General features: G+C 37.3%; 1 protein-coding gene across 2 annotated transcripts in view; it reads right to left on the minus strand.

Moving 5' to 3' along the window:
* The window catches only part of MIGA2 (mitoguardin 2), a 54,811-nt gene that overhangs the window by 2,801 nt on the left and 38,751 nt on the right, over positions 1 to 13,259 (minus strand). For both annotated transcript variants that reach the window (XM_089669089.1, XM_089669090.1), the window contains exons 10-15: positions 11,788 to 11,860; positions 10,981 to 11,067; positions 4,921 to 5,019; positions 3,884 to 4,018; positions 2,904 to 2,957; positions 166 to 282 (exon numbers count right to left, since the gene is read on the minus strand). In XM_089669089.1, the coding sequence (XP_089525215.1) occupies positions 166 to 282; positions 2,904 to 2,957; positions 3,884 to 4,018; positions 4,921 to 5,019; positions 10,981 to 11,067; positions 11,788 to 11,860 (565 nt within the window). The remainder of the gene's footprint in view (positions 1 to 165; positions 283 to 2,903; positions 2,958 to 3,883; positions 4,019 to 4,920; positions 5,020 to 10,980; positions 11,068 to 11,787; positions 11,861 to 13,259) is intronic.

Raw genomic sequence — 13,259 nt, forward strand, 5'->3', positions numbered from 1 at the left:
GTCTATGGCTGGCTTTACAGAGAGCAGCGTGCACTATTAATGTGTGCCTGTAATCCTTACTCTGTACAGTAAGCTATTTTGTTCTCTAAATTAGTTAGCATTCCCTGGAATACTGCATATGTACATGTCTATCACAAAAGAAGGAAGTACAAGTAAAAAGATAACCTTAAAGAAAGTACACATTTCTGTTAAATTCTCTTTTGGACCAAGAAATCCATATGCCAATATGGGGCTGACATGCTCCGATACGGAGTAGAAATGAGATATGAAGCCGTCTGGAACCTAAAAAAATAGATTAACATGTTATATATACAACTGTGCTTAACATGCAGACCAGTACATTCTACTCTATGGCTCTGGGGCAGAGATAAGCCACCAGCACTATGGCTGTCTATAGTTTGAACCAATTACAGTTTTGTAGTTCAAAGTAAAGGTTAATCGTATGTTTGCTGTCTTACTGGCTTTCTGTGCATGCACATGTTGGATCTATTTAACTGGACATATTTATAGAAGTACTGTACAGGTGAAACTCGAAAAATTAGAATATCGTGCAAAAGTTCATTTATTTCAGTAATGCAACTTAAAAGGTGAAACTAATATATGAGATAGACTCATTACATGCAAAGAAAGATAGTTCAAGCCGTGATTTGTCATAATTGTGATGATTATGGCTTACAGCTCATGAAAACCCCAAATCCACAATCTCAGAAAATTAGAATATTACATACAATCAATAAAACAAGGATTGTACACAGAACAATATCGGACCTCTGAAAAGTATACGCATGCATATGTACTCAGTAATTGGTTTGGGCCCCTTTTGCCAGCAATTACTGCCTCAATGCGGTGTGGCATGGAAGCTATCAGCCTGTGGCACTGCTGAGGTGTTATGGAAGACCAGGATGCTTCAATAGCGGCCTTCAGCTCTTCTGCATTGCTCAGTCTCATGTCTCTCAGCTTTCTCTTGGCAATGCCCCATAGATTCTCTATGGGGTTCAGGTCAGGCGAGTTTGCTGGCCAATCAAGCACAGTAATCCCACGGTCATTGAACCAGGTTTTGGTGCTTTTGGCAGTGTCCTGCTGGAAAATTAAGTCAGCATCCCCATAAAGTTCGTCTGCCGAAGGAAGCATGAAGTGCTCCAAAATCTCCTGGTAGACGGCTGCGTTGACCCTGGACTTAATGAAGCACAGTAGACCAACACCAGCAGATGACATGGCTCCCCAAATCAACACAGACTGTGGAAACTTCACACTGGACTTCAAGCATCTTGCAGCGTGTGCCTCTCCATTCTTCCTCCATACTCGGGGTCCTTGGTTTCCAAATGAGATGCAAAAGTTGCTCTCATCAGAAAAGAGGACTTTGGACCACTGAGCAATAGACCAGGTCTTTTTTTCTTTAGCCCAGGTAAGACGCTTCTGACGTTCTTTGTTGTTCAAGAGTGGCTTGACAAGAGGAATACGACATTTGAAGCCCATGTCCAGGATCCGTCTGTGTGTGGTGGCTCTTGATGCACTGACTCCAGCCTCAGTCCACTCCTTGTGAAAGTCCCCAACACTTTTGAATGGCCTTTTCCTGACGATCCTCTCCAGGCTGCGGTCATCCCTGCTGCTTGTGCACCTTTTTCTTCTACACTTTTCCCTTCCACATAACTTTCTATTAATGTGCTTTGATACAGCACTTTGGGAACATCCAGCTTCTTTTGCAATTACCTTTTGAGGCTTTCCCTCCTTATGGAGGGTGTCAATGATGGTTTTCTGCACAACTGTCAGGTCAGCAGTCTTTCCCATGATTGTGATTCCTACTGAACCAGACTGAGAGACCATTTAAAGGCTCAGGACCCCTTTGCAGGTGTTATGGCTTAATTAGCTGATTAGAGTGGGACATTTTGAGCCGAGAATATTGCACCTTTTCACAATATTCTAATTTTCTGAGATTGTGGATTTGGGGTTTTCATGAGCTGTAAGCCATAATCATCACAATTATGACAAATCACGGCTTGAACTATCTTACTTTGCATCTAATGAGTCTATCTCATATATTAGTTGCACCTTTTAAGTTGCATTACTGAAATAAATGAACTTTTGCACGATATTCTAATTTTTCGAGTTTCACCTGTATGTTCCTGCTCTCCACAGCCAGTGATTCAAGGTTGCCAGAAATGTAAGAATTAATACCCATCAAGTTTTGATTTTGTCCATGTCTTTCTGTCTTGGTGAAAAGCATGCGCACGCGCGCACGCACGCACACACACACACTAAGGAAGTAGGACAGCCCCTTTAAGTACAGATATAATTAAAGGCCCAATAACATTAACAGAACCAAAGTGAAATCTTTTATACAGTAAGCCAACTAAAACTAGAAACCCAGTCACATGTATGCTTTTCCTTTATGTCAAAGTATCCCTGGGTTTTGTCTCCTTCACATACTGCCCACCAACATACCCTCCGCATTCCCCCTCCCCATCATATTTTCTACACTCTTCTCTTGCACATTTTGTCCACCATCATACCCCCTCTGTTCTCTTCTCCTGTAGACAGTGCCTGCCATCATACCCTCCACACCCCACTTCTTCACATACCATCCATACTCTCTGCACTTACTGCCCACCATCATACCCAATATTTAACGCTAGCATACCCCCCCCCCCCCTCTTCTCTTGTACATATTGCCCACCACCATACCCTCCCCACCTCCTCTCCTGCATATGCTCTTTGCCATCATATCCTATTCACGCCACTCTTGCACATACTACCTACCATCATATCCTCTGCAATTCTGTCCTGCATATGCTGCCAGCTAAATCAGTTATTCAAAATAGTTTGAAGTATTCCTAAACTTGCCTGTTCTGAAACACATTTGTTAGTCAATATCATTTTGATTTTCAAAGTAGGACAATATTTACCATGAGAAGCCTTCGTTTAGCTTTTAAAACTGACCAGCATGCAGTTGCCAATGCCTGTAACATTGAAAGAGTTTTTGAATTAGGAACAGAAAAGCAATTAGACAAAACGAAAAAGAGCCTTCAAAACACAATTTAAGGCCAAACTGTAAACTAGCAGTTTTCAAGTAAACCCGTAATGAGAAAAATATGAGGCTACCATTGCTGACTTTCTCCCAGAAATACTAGTTGCCTGGCTCTCTCTCTCCAATACTCAAGTCACCTATTTGAGGAAAGTATGGAGATCAGGGAAGTCAGAATTCCTGGTGTACGTACATGTTTAAGTTGGTGATTTAGAAAGCACTAAAGCTACTGGATCAATACATCAGTCAGTGTTCCCAGATTACTGATAAAAGAAAGGGGCTGTACTGGTGCCTACAGCAATGCCTGTATTAAACAAAAAAAAAATAATTAAGCTCTGACCAGGTAAGCAGATTTTTCCTCAGTATGTATTTCAAGCCTTTATATATTAAGCCAAATCTTTCTTTGTGATTTTGGATCAATTATGTAAACCCCTGTAATATTTTTTTTGCCATCTCACCCTTTGGGGAGATTTTCCTTCATTTACTGTCCTGTAGACAGAAGAGGAAATCTCTGCAAATCCCCTCTTAGACAGTCAACTAGTGTCCCTATTGAAGATTTACCCTCTATTCCTGTTCTGGTGACTATTCAAAATTTTGTGGTTTCCCTTTATTTTAATTCCAGTGACATTCCTGGACAAATAGAAAGTAAGTCTCCCTGGAGGGGACACCATATGTTCTAACACTTTATCAAAGCTTAAAAAAAAGAAAAAAAAAAAAAGGAAGTTGTGACTGTAGATGCACATTGATATTTGACACTGATAACTGTGATAGAAGAGTGTTGTTTGTTTTTTTTCTTTTACACAAACTGAGCAAAATTGTTTATCTGATGTAAGCAACATAGGAACATGCATATTTACTCACAGTTTCCTTGAAGCTGTCAGACAGCCAGCGGTTCCGCAAGACGGCAATTACTGAGGTCGGTGGATTTTCCAAGTCCTCAAAGGCATCCATTAATATAAAATCCAGTGCTATGTCAAAGAAATTCATGCAGACGACCTACAAAGTAAAAAAACATTTAGAGAGCGAAAGAAAACAAGGAGATATAGAGTATAACTGCTGGAGGAGGGGACCAAGTATATGACATCAGGGAACGGAATCAAGCCAATGCACTGCACAACTGCTGAAAGAAGAAACCAAACACCTGGCATTAGGGAAAGGAAACAAAGCGAAACCACATATGAAACCTGGAGGGACAGAGTATCTCACATTAGGAAGGAGATCTGGCGCTGTACAGATTATCACCCCTCTAAATGGATTACAGGGATTTGCGTACTTGTAATACCTCAGGGATACGATTAGTTGTAATCCTATTTTTTAAAGCTAGTCCCCAGGTCTCCTGCAGCTCTGGCAACATTGTGCCTACATATTTAGCATGCTTGCCTTGCAGCACTGGATTCTTGGGTTCAGTTTCCAACAAAGACATAAGCAGCATGGAGTTTTTGTGGGTCTCCTCCCACAACCCAAAACGTAGTGGCTGCCTAGCTGACTTTCATTCAGACTTTCCCTTTTCTGAGTTGTGGCAGATATATTGTCATCTGTTTGCTATCGGGGATTATTGGGAAAAGGAAGCACATACAAACTCCATGGAGACCATAACCTTTGTAATTATCAAACTCAGAACACCAGCTCTGCACGGCTAGAATGCTAAACAGAGCAATTTTGCTGCCCAATAGTCACATGAACCATTATCAGATGCTGCTTGGTAGAGAGAGAATTTACCATGTATATGTGGCAATTATCTGCAGAATAGAACTAACATGGCCTATTGTGTCATCACAACAATCAGTACATGGACTTCTTTACAGTATATCTTCTACTTCTATATCTTCTATTGTACAGCGCTGAGCAAACCCTTTGGCGCTATATAAACTCGATGTAATAATAATAATAATACTTACCCCGCGTCCTTCTAGTTCTCTCTGAGTAGTGGGCCACGTATCTTCCTTCAGTGCATACTGCACCATTTCTTCATAGTTCTCTATGAAACCCTTAGGATTCTGAAACAATTATATATAGCAGAAATAAAACCAGGTAAGTCAATACAAGAGTTTTTCAGGTGACCCGTTATCCCATCTAACTGTGCCTATGCAGAGAGGCTGATGTAAGCTCTTTATTGCTCCGTCTGTGCTGTCATAGCTCTCTAGCAATCTTTAGATAGCAGCTGTGAAACTCTGTGTGAAAATGGACTGACAAAGCAAAGCACAGCAAGTTGTCAACCACAAGAAAAAACAAAAAAAGAAAAGCATCATTTTACAAATTGGGAAAGGAGGGATAGGCTTTTGAAGGTGAAGTCAATTTTTACGTAACTGCTATCTAGGAATTGCTAGAATGATGTGTCTGGAGAAAGAGTACAACACGAAGCTTGCAATAACCTCTATGCACACGAACTGTCAAGATTAACTACTGTTAGATGAACTATCAAAAGACAAGGCAAGGGTCAAATTAGGCACCTATGCATTAGGAATAACTGATAAAACAATGCAGCAGGAACACGTTTTTGAACCAATCCCTCTTTATACAATACCAAATTAAAAAAGAAAAAAGCGCCACTTACAAAAAACACCAAAGTGTCAGCAGCATATCCCACCCAAAATAAATTTTGGCAACAACAATCCAAATTAAAAGGTATGCGCTAATAACAAACTTATACAAAAGTGTATGTCATCATCCAAAAAAACATTAGTGTTTTAAATAAATTATAGTGTCCAAACATAAAATTAGTGTCCAAAAAAATATATATAAGTGTCCAAAAAAATATATATATCTTCAGTGACTTGAACCAATTGTGAGAAATCCACCACCAAAGGAGATTAAATAAACTCACCAGAGCTAATGGCTGGTCAGATTATAAACCAGCAACAGCGCTTGTGCTCTGGGAGCAATGAACCCGATGCCCAAATAGATATGGTGATGTTTCAGATACTTCCAGATAATAATCACAGCCAAACAACTTTGCAGCCCAAGCTCTTATGATGAACTTCTCCACTCTCTCATACCTCCATGAGAGCATGCAGTACACTCAGGGACAAAAAAGAGAACATAATGGTGCAATACGTTTTTTTCATTTATCTCTTTATTAAAAAAGGTATAAGGAAACTCACAAACAAGGTGTCCAACAGACACCAGCTTCAATCGCAAAAAAAGGGTTGAGATACAGTTAACGCTCACCGCAGATCTCTCCCATACAGTACAGACCAGCAAGGCTCTCTAACGTCCACATCAAATAGGCTACGCCCGACCGGTTTCGTCACACCGACGTCATCAAGGGGCGGTACAGATGGGAACGTCAGACAGCTCTTATAAATACCACCCTTCATCTACATAGTTTTAACACCCAGCCAATCACTGCGTTCCTAGTCTCCTTAATCACGCCGGCTAGAACAGGTGTTTCCCAATTTAATTATACATAAACTCTATTATATAAACAAAAAAGCTAAATATATATACCCTGCAGGTTTGAATCAGCACAATACCGTTCTCCTTCAAAATCACCCACAAAAAAATATAAATATAAAAACATAAATATATGCAGAAAAGCAATATATACCATCCTGTGCATGGCTCTTCAAACCACAGAAAAACCCTTAAAGGGCCATGCACAGAACTTAAAGCACAACTCTTCTCATACACAAAAAAATTAAAAAAAATATAAATTTTTTTTTATAAAAATATAAACCAAAATTAAAATAAACTATATATAACAATCACTACATGTAAGCAATATTTTAAAATATTTATCTTAAAAATTAGTCAAAAAACAATTTAAATCAATATCTATGTTTAAACCTCTTGGTACTAAAGACTCCAATTCATATATCCAAAAAGTCTCCTTTTTTGATATTTCTTTAATCAGATCTGAACCCCTCCAATGACTTTTTACTCTCTCAATTCCATAAAATGTCGCTAAACTCGCATCACTATTGTGTCTTAATTTAAAATGTCTTGAAACACTATGTTTGTCAAACCCTCTCTTTATATTGTTCAAATGTTCATTTATCCTAGTCTTCAACTGTCTCCCTGTTCTTCCAACGTACTGAAAATGACACGGGCATTCCAAAACATAAATCACATGAGAGGAATTACACGAAATAAGTTGTTCGATCTTATATTCTTTCTTAGTTATATTTGAAATAAATTTCTTCCTCTTTATTTTATTCGATCTATTTATCGTTCTACATGCTTTACACCTGTTACAATGAACAAATCCCTTCAAATCGGGAAAAAAATCCACCTCTTTTGGTGGATCTAAAACATTATGCACTAATTTCGTCCTTATAGATCGATTTTTCTTATAAATAAATTTAGGTTTTTTTGGGATGATCTTTTTCAATACCTCATCTTTTAACAAAATCGGCCAATATTTCTTGAAAATACCCTCAATCTCTTTATACTGATTATTAAAGTTGGTAATAAAAGCCATATCAAAGTTGTTATTCTTTATCTTTCTATTAGACAGAAAAGTACTTCTATCCTTTTTATCAATCATTTCCCTTTCTGTTGACAAAAAAGGTTTTTTATATCCTTTCTCAATAAACCGATCGATCAATACATCAGTTTGATCAACAAAATCTTTCCTTAAACTGCAATTCCTTTTAATTCTTGTAAACTGACTTCTTGGGGTATTATATAGCCATTTAGGATGATGTCCACTTGAAACCGGGATATAGCTATTTTTATCAATATCTTTAAAAAAAGTTTTAGTATAAATCTGTCCATCATATTTATATAAGATCAAATCCAAAAAATTAACCTTTTCAAAATCTTTAGTAACAGTAAACTTCAACCCATAACGGTTTTTATTAATATAGTTTGAAAATCCTTCAAGATCTATTTCAGAACCCCTCCAAATTACTATAATATCGTCTATGTAGCGCCTATACAGCGCCACCTGTGGCCATTTTTCAAATATACATTCTTCTTCCCATTTATCCATAACGATATTAGCTACACTGGGAGCATACTTAGCACCCATAGCAACGCCCCTACATTGCTGAAAAAAAGTATTATTATACCAGAAGAAGTTATTCGACATCACAAATTCTAGTAATTCACAAATAAATGCTCTTTGAGTTCTTTTAATATGTGATTTATGTTTCAATACCCATTTAACTGCTTTCAAACCATCATCTTGTTTAATGCTGGTATATAAGGACTCAACATCAATAGTGACCAAGTAGCAACCTTCAATATTCTCTAAACTCGCCAAAATACCAATAAGTTCTCCACTATCCCTTAAAAAGGAACGATTGTTCTTCACTATCGGTTGTAAAAATGAATCTTTTTTTACAACCGATAGTGAAGAACAATCGTTCCTTTTTAAGGGATAGTGGAGAACTTATTGGTATTTTGGCGAGTTTAGAGAATATTGAAGGTTGCTACTTGGTCACTATTGATGTTGAGTCCTTATATACCAGCATTAAACAAGATGATGGTTTGAAAGCAGTTAAATGGGTATTGAAACATAAATCACATATTAAAAGAACTCAAAGAGCATTTATTTGTGAATTACTAGAATTTGTGATGTCGAATAACTTCTTCTGGTATAATAATACTTTTTTTCAGCAATGTAGGGGCGTTGCTATGGGTGCTAAGTATGCTCCCAGTGTAGCCAATATCGTTATGGATAAATGGGAAGAAGAATGTATATTTGAAAAATGGCCACAGGTGGCGCTGTATAGGCGCTACATAGACGATATTATAGTAATTTGGAGGGGTTCTGAAATAGATCTTGAAGGATTTTCAAACTATATTAATAAAAACCGTTATGGGTTGAAGTTTACTGTTACTAAAGATTTTGAAAAGGTTAATTTTTTGGATTTGATCTTATATAAATATGATGGACAGATTTATACTAAAACTTTTTTTAAAGATATTGATAAAAATAGCTATATCCCGGTTTCAAGTGGACATCATCCTAAATGGCTATATAATACCCCAAGAAGTCAGTTTACAAGAATTAAAAGGAATTGCAGTTTAAGGAAAGATTTTGTTGATCAAACTGATGTATTGATCGATCGGTTTATTGAGAAAGGATATAAAAAACCTTTTTTGTCAACAGAAAGGGAAATGATTGATAAAAAGGATAGAAGTACTTTTCTGTCTAATAGAAAGATAAAGAATAACAACTTTGATATGGCTTTTATTACCAACTTTAATAATCAGTATAAAGAGATTGAGGGTATTTTCAAGAAATATTGGCCGATTTTGTTAAAAGATGAGGTATTGAAAAAGATCATCCCAAAAAAACCTAAATTTATTTATAAGAAAAATCGATCTATAAGGACGAAATTAGTGCATAATGTTTTAGATCCACCAAAAGAGGTGGATTTTTTTCCCGATTTGAAGGGATTTGTTCATTGTAACAGGTGTAAAGCATGTAGAACGATAAATAGATCGAATAAAATAAAGAGGAAGAAATTTATTTCAAATATAACTAAGAAAGAATATAAGATCGAACAACTTATTTCGTGTAATTCCTCTCATGTGATTTATGTTTTGGAATGCCCGTGTCATTTTCAGTACGTTGGAAGAACAGGGAGACAGTTGAAGACTAGGATAAATGAACATTTGAACAATATAAAGAGAGGGTTTGACAAACATAGTGTTTCAAGACATTTTAAATTAAGACACAATAGTGATGCGAGTTTAGCGACATTTTATGGAATTGAGAGAGTAAAAAGTCATTGGAGGGGTTCAGATCTGATTAAAGAAATATCAAAAAAGGAGACTTTTTGGATATATGAATAGGAGTCTTTAGTACCAAGAGGTTTAAACATAGATATTGATTTAAATTGTTTTTTGACTAATTTTTAAGATAAATATTTTAAAATATTGCTTACATGTAGTGATTGTTATATATAGTTTATTTTAATTTGGTTTATATTTTTATAAAAAATTTTTTATTTTTTTTAAAAATTTTTTGTGTATGAGAAGAGTTGTGCTTTAAGTTCTGTGCATGGCCCTTTAAGGGTTTTTCTGTGGTTTGAAGAGCCATGCACAGGATGGTATATATTGCTTTTCTGCATATATTTATGTTTTTATATTTATATTTTTTTGTGGGTGATTTTGAAGGAGAACGGTATTGTGCTGATTCAAACCTGCAGGGTATATATATTTAGCTTTTTTGTTTATATAATAGAGTATATGTATAATTAAATTGGGAAACACCTGTTCTAGCCGGCGTGATTAAGGAGACTAGGAACGCAGTGATTGGCTGGGTGTTAAAACTATGTAGATGAAGGGTGGTATTTATAAGAGCTGTCTGACGTTCCCATCTGTACCTCCCCTTGATGACGTCGGTGTGACGAAACCGGTCGGGCGTAGCCTATTTGATGTGGACGTTAGAGAGCCTTGCTGGTCTGTGCTGTATGGGAGAGATCTGCGGTGAGCGTTAACTGTATCTCAACCCTTTTTTTGCGATTGAAGCTGGTGTCTGTTGGACACCTTGTTTGTGAGTTTCCTTATACCTTTTTTAATAAAGAGATAAATGAAAAAAACGTATTGCACCATTATGTTCTCTTTTTTGTCCCTGAGTGTACTGCATGCTCTCATGGAGGTATGAGAAAGAGTGGAGAAGTTCATCATAAGAGCTTGGGCTGCAAAGTTGTTTGGCTGTGATTATTATCTGGAAGTATCTGAAACATCACCATATCTATTTGGACATCGGGTTCATTGCTCCCAGAGCACAAGCGCTGTTGCTGGTTTATAATCTGACCAGCCATTAGCTCTGGTGAGTTTATTTAATCTCCTTTGGTGGTGGATTTCTCACAATTGGTTCAAGTCACTGAAGATATATATATTTTTTTGGACACTTATATATATTTTTTTGGACACTAATTTATGTTTGGACACTATAATTTATTTAAAACACTAATGTTTTTTTGGATGATGACATACACTTTTGTATAAGTTTGTTATTAGCGCATACCTTTTAATTTGGATTCCTCTTTATACAATACCTTCTCAGCTCTGACAATCAGTCCTGTCACCATTTGTTTCCCGACTTCACCAAAGAACAACTGGTTCCCGTCATCCTGAAGTAATTGCTGCAATCAGAAAAAAAAAGTTATTTTTTGCTGATAAGGTTGACCACAGACACAGGGATATGTAACCAAAATTTGAATGCTCTCGAGCACCTTACACACAGTCACTCATTTACATTTAAAGCTAAACTCTGGGCATTAACCCATCTTCCCTAAAGGGTACCCAAGCTCTGTGTAATGCAACTTTGTATACACTTCTCTTTTTTGAAGTCTTTAGGATGGTCACACGAAACCTCAATGCTAGCACATTACTGAATTCAGGAAGCACCATGCACTTACAGTATGTCTTCTGGGCTGAATGATGCTGGGCACCATTCAACCAAAAGAAAAAAAGTACTGTGGGGGACATCTCCAGATTGAAGGTGGGTATTGCAACCTAAGCATTTTGTGTAATACAGATTGAGGCTCCAATTTAAAGTCAAATATCTCAACTGTGCTTTAAGCCTATGTAGCAGGGCAGGAAAGACAAGTTAAGCAAAAGCAATACCCATATATTATTAGTCTTTCGATTCAGCTGTTTTTGCTGCTGAATTGGGGGACACGCAGTCAATGTCTTTGAGCACCTGTTAAGTATACAGGTCTGTAAAATAAAGATTGAATAGATCCTTAAAAGTGCTAAATCTTCATGAAGTCAAAAGTCACACACTGTCTACAATGTTTCATTCTACATTACAACACTGTAATCTTGAATGAATAAACAAGAAAACATTTTGTTTCAGTTACCTGAAAAGCCTGACGGACACAGTGCAATTTTGCCAAAAAGTCCTGGTCATTATAACAACCCAGCAGCTCCGTTCTTTAAAAAAAAAAAAAAAAATACATACATTATTATTATACAGTATTTACAAAGTGCCAACAGTTCACTCAGCGCTGTACATTACAGAGGGGGACAGAACATGCGACAGTACAGTAACAATACAATGCGATACACGAGGGGTTTGAGGGCCCTGCTCGTTCGAGCTTACAATCTAGGACATACATACATGAAGGCTTTTAAAAAGAAAAATATTGAAACATCTCGGTACCATTTTTAGACCAAACTTGATGCATGTAAAAGGCAGCAAGAAGGGTGTTTCAGCATCTCCAGATTACTGACAAAAGAACAATGCAGTGACGTACTACAGGATGAAAACCAGAAATGCTCTGCGGGTGGGTTCTGCTTTCTATATGCATCTGAAGGTCTGATGCTTACTAGATTGCACGATTAGGCTAGGTTGACATTAATGTGGTTCAGCGAGCTGCATTTTGTGCGGGCACCCTAGCCCATTCATTCGTTTCCTGTGCCTCCTGAAATGCAGGGAAAAATGGTCCCTGCACCATTTCTGGAATCACATGGGAAGTGCAAGTGCAGTGTGGTTCCCAGTGCGCGAGTGATTTCTAGTGTGTGCCACTAGGATAAATGGCATGCGCACGCATCCCCAGCAGGTTTCTGTGCAAGTGGTCGTGGGCACAAATGTGAACCTAGCCTTAAAGTGTACAGGCAGTACAGATAGAAGTATAATCCAGGGAGGACAGAATTTATTCCTGGTTTGCCACTATTCACCATGAGCCAGCCTTACATAGACCCAACACCCCCATGCTCTTCTGGCATATGTTGCCCACCTCTACTCTCTACATATGTAACCAACTCTGATGTAAACACTATATTGGTTAGTAAGAAGAGCAAAATGGACTATTCAAAAGGTACGATTTTATAGTAAAGGTTCACGGTATACAGTTTGCAGGGGTTATAGAGTACTGTAATGAAAACTTACCCTTTCAAGGGGTTTACTGTTTTCATCAAAGAAATGGAAAAAGCACTGTATGTCATGTATCTAGGGTTGTCTTTTTATAATGAATCAACTATGTGGTTTCAGCATTGTGCAGCTTTAGTCTCGGAAACCCTTAGATTTTAATAAGCTTTGACACTAGGACTGTGTTGCATTAGAATAAGCTGAACTGATTTGAGTCTTAGGGCTTCTGTGGCTTTCTTGTGCATAAAAACCCCCCCAAAAAACTCTTTAATAATTACATCGCCAGACAGCTGAAAAAAAGACACAAGTGGTTCAACCAATAGAACAAAAATTAATATATTGAAAACTTCCATATTCAAACCCCTATACCCACAGTTAATCCAGAGGAAAGAAAAACCCCTTAAAGTAATACAAAAACCAAAAAAACAACTTTTAATATTGCAGTTTACCAATTCTTAGATG

The sequence above is a fragment of the Staurois parvus genome, unplaced genomic scaffold, assembly GCF_062004578.1.
Source record: "Staurois parvus isolate SC_StPar_1 unplaced genomic scaffold, SC_StPar_1.0 ptg000068l, whole genome shotgun sequence".
NCBI classification, from domain to species: Eukaryota; Metazoa; Chordata; class Amphibia; order Anura; family Ranidae; genus Staurois; species Staurois parvus.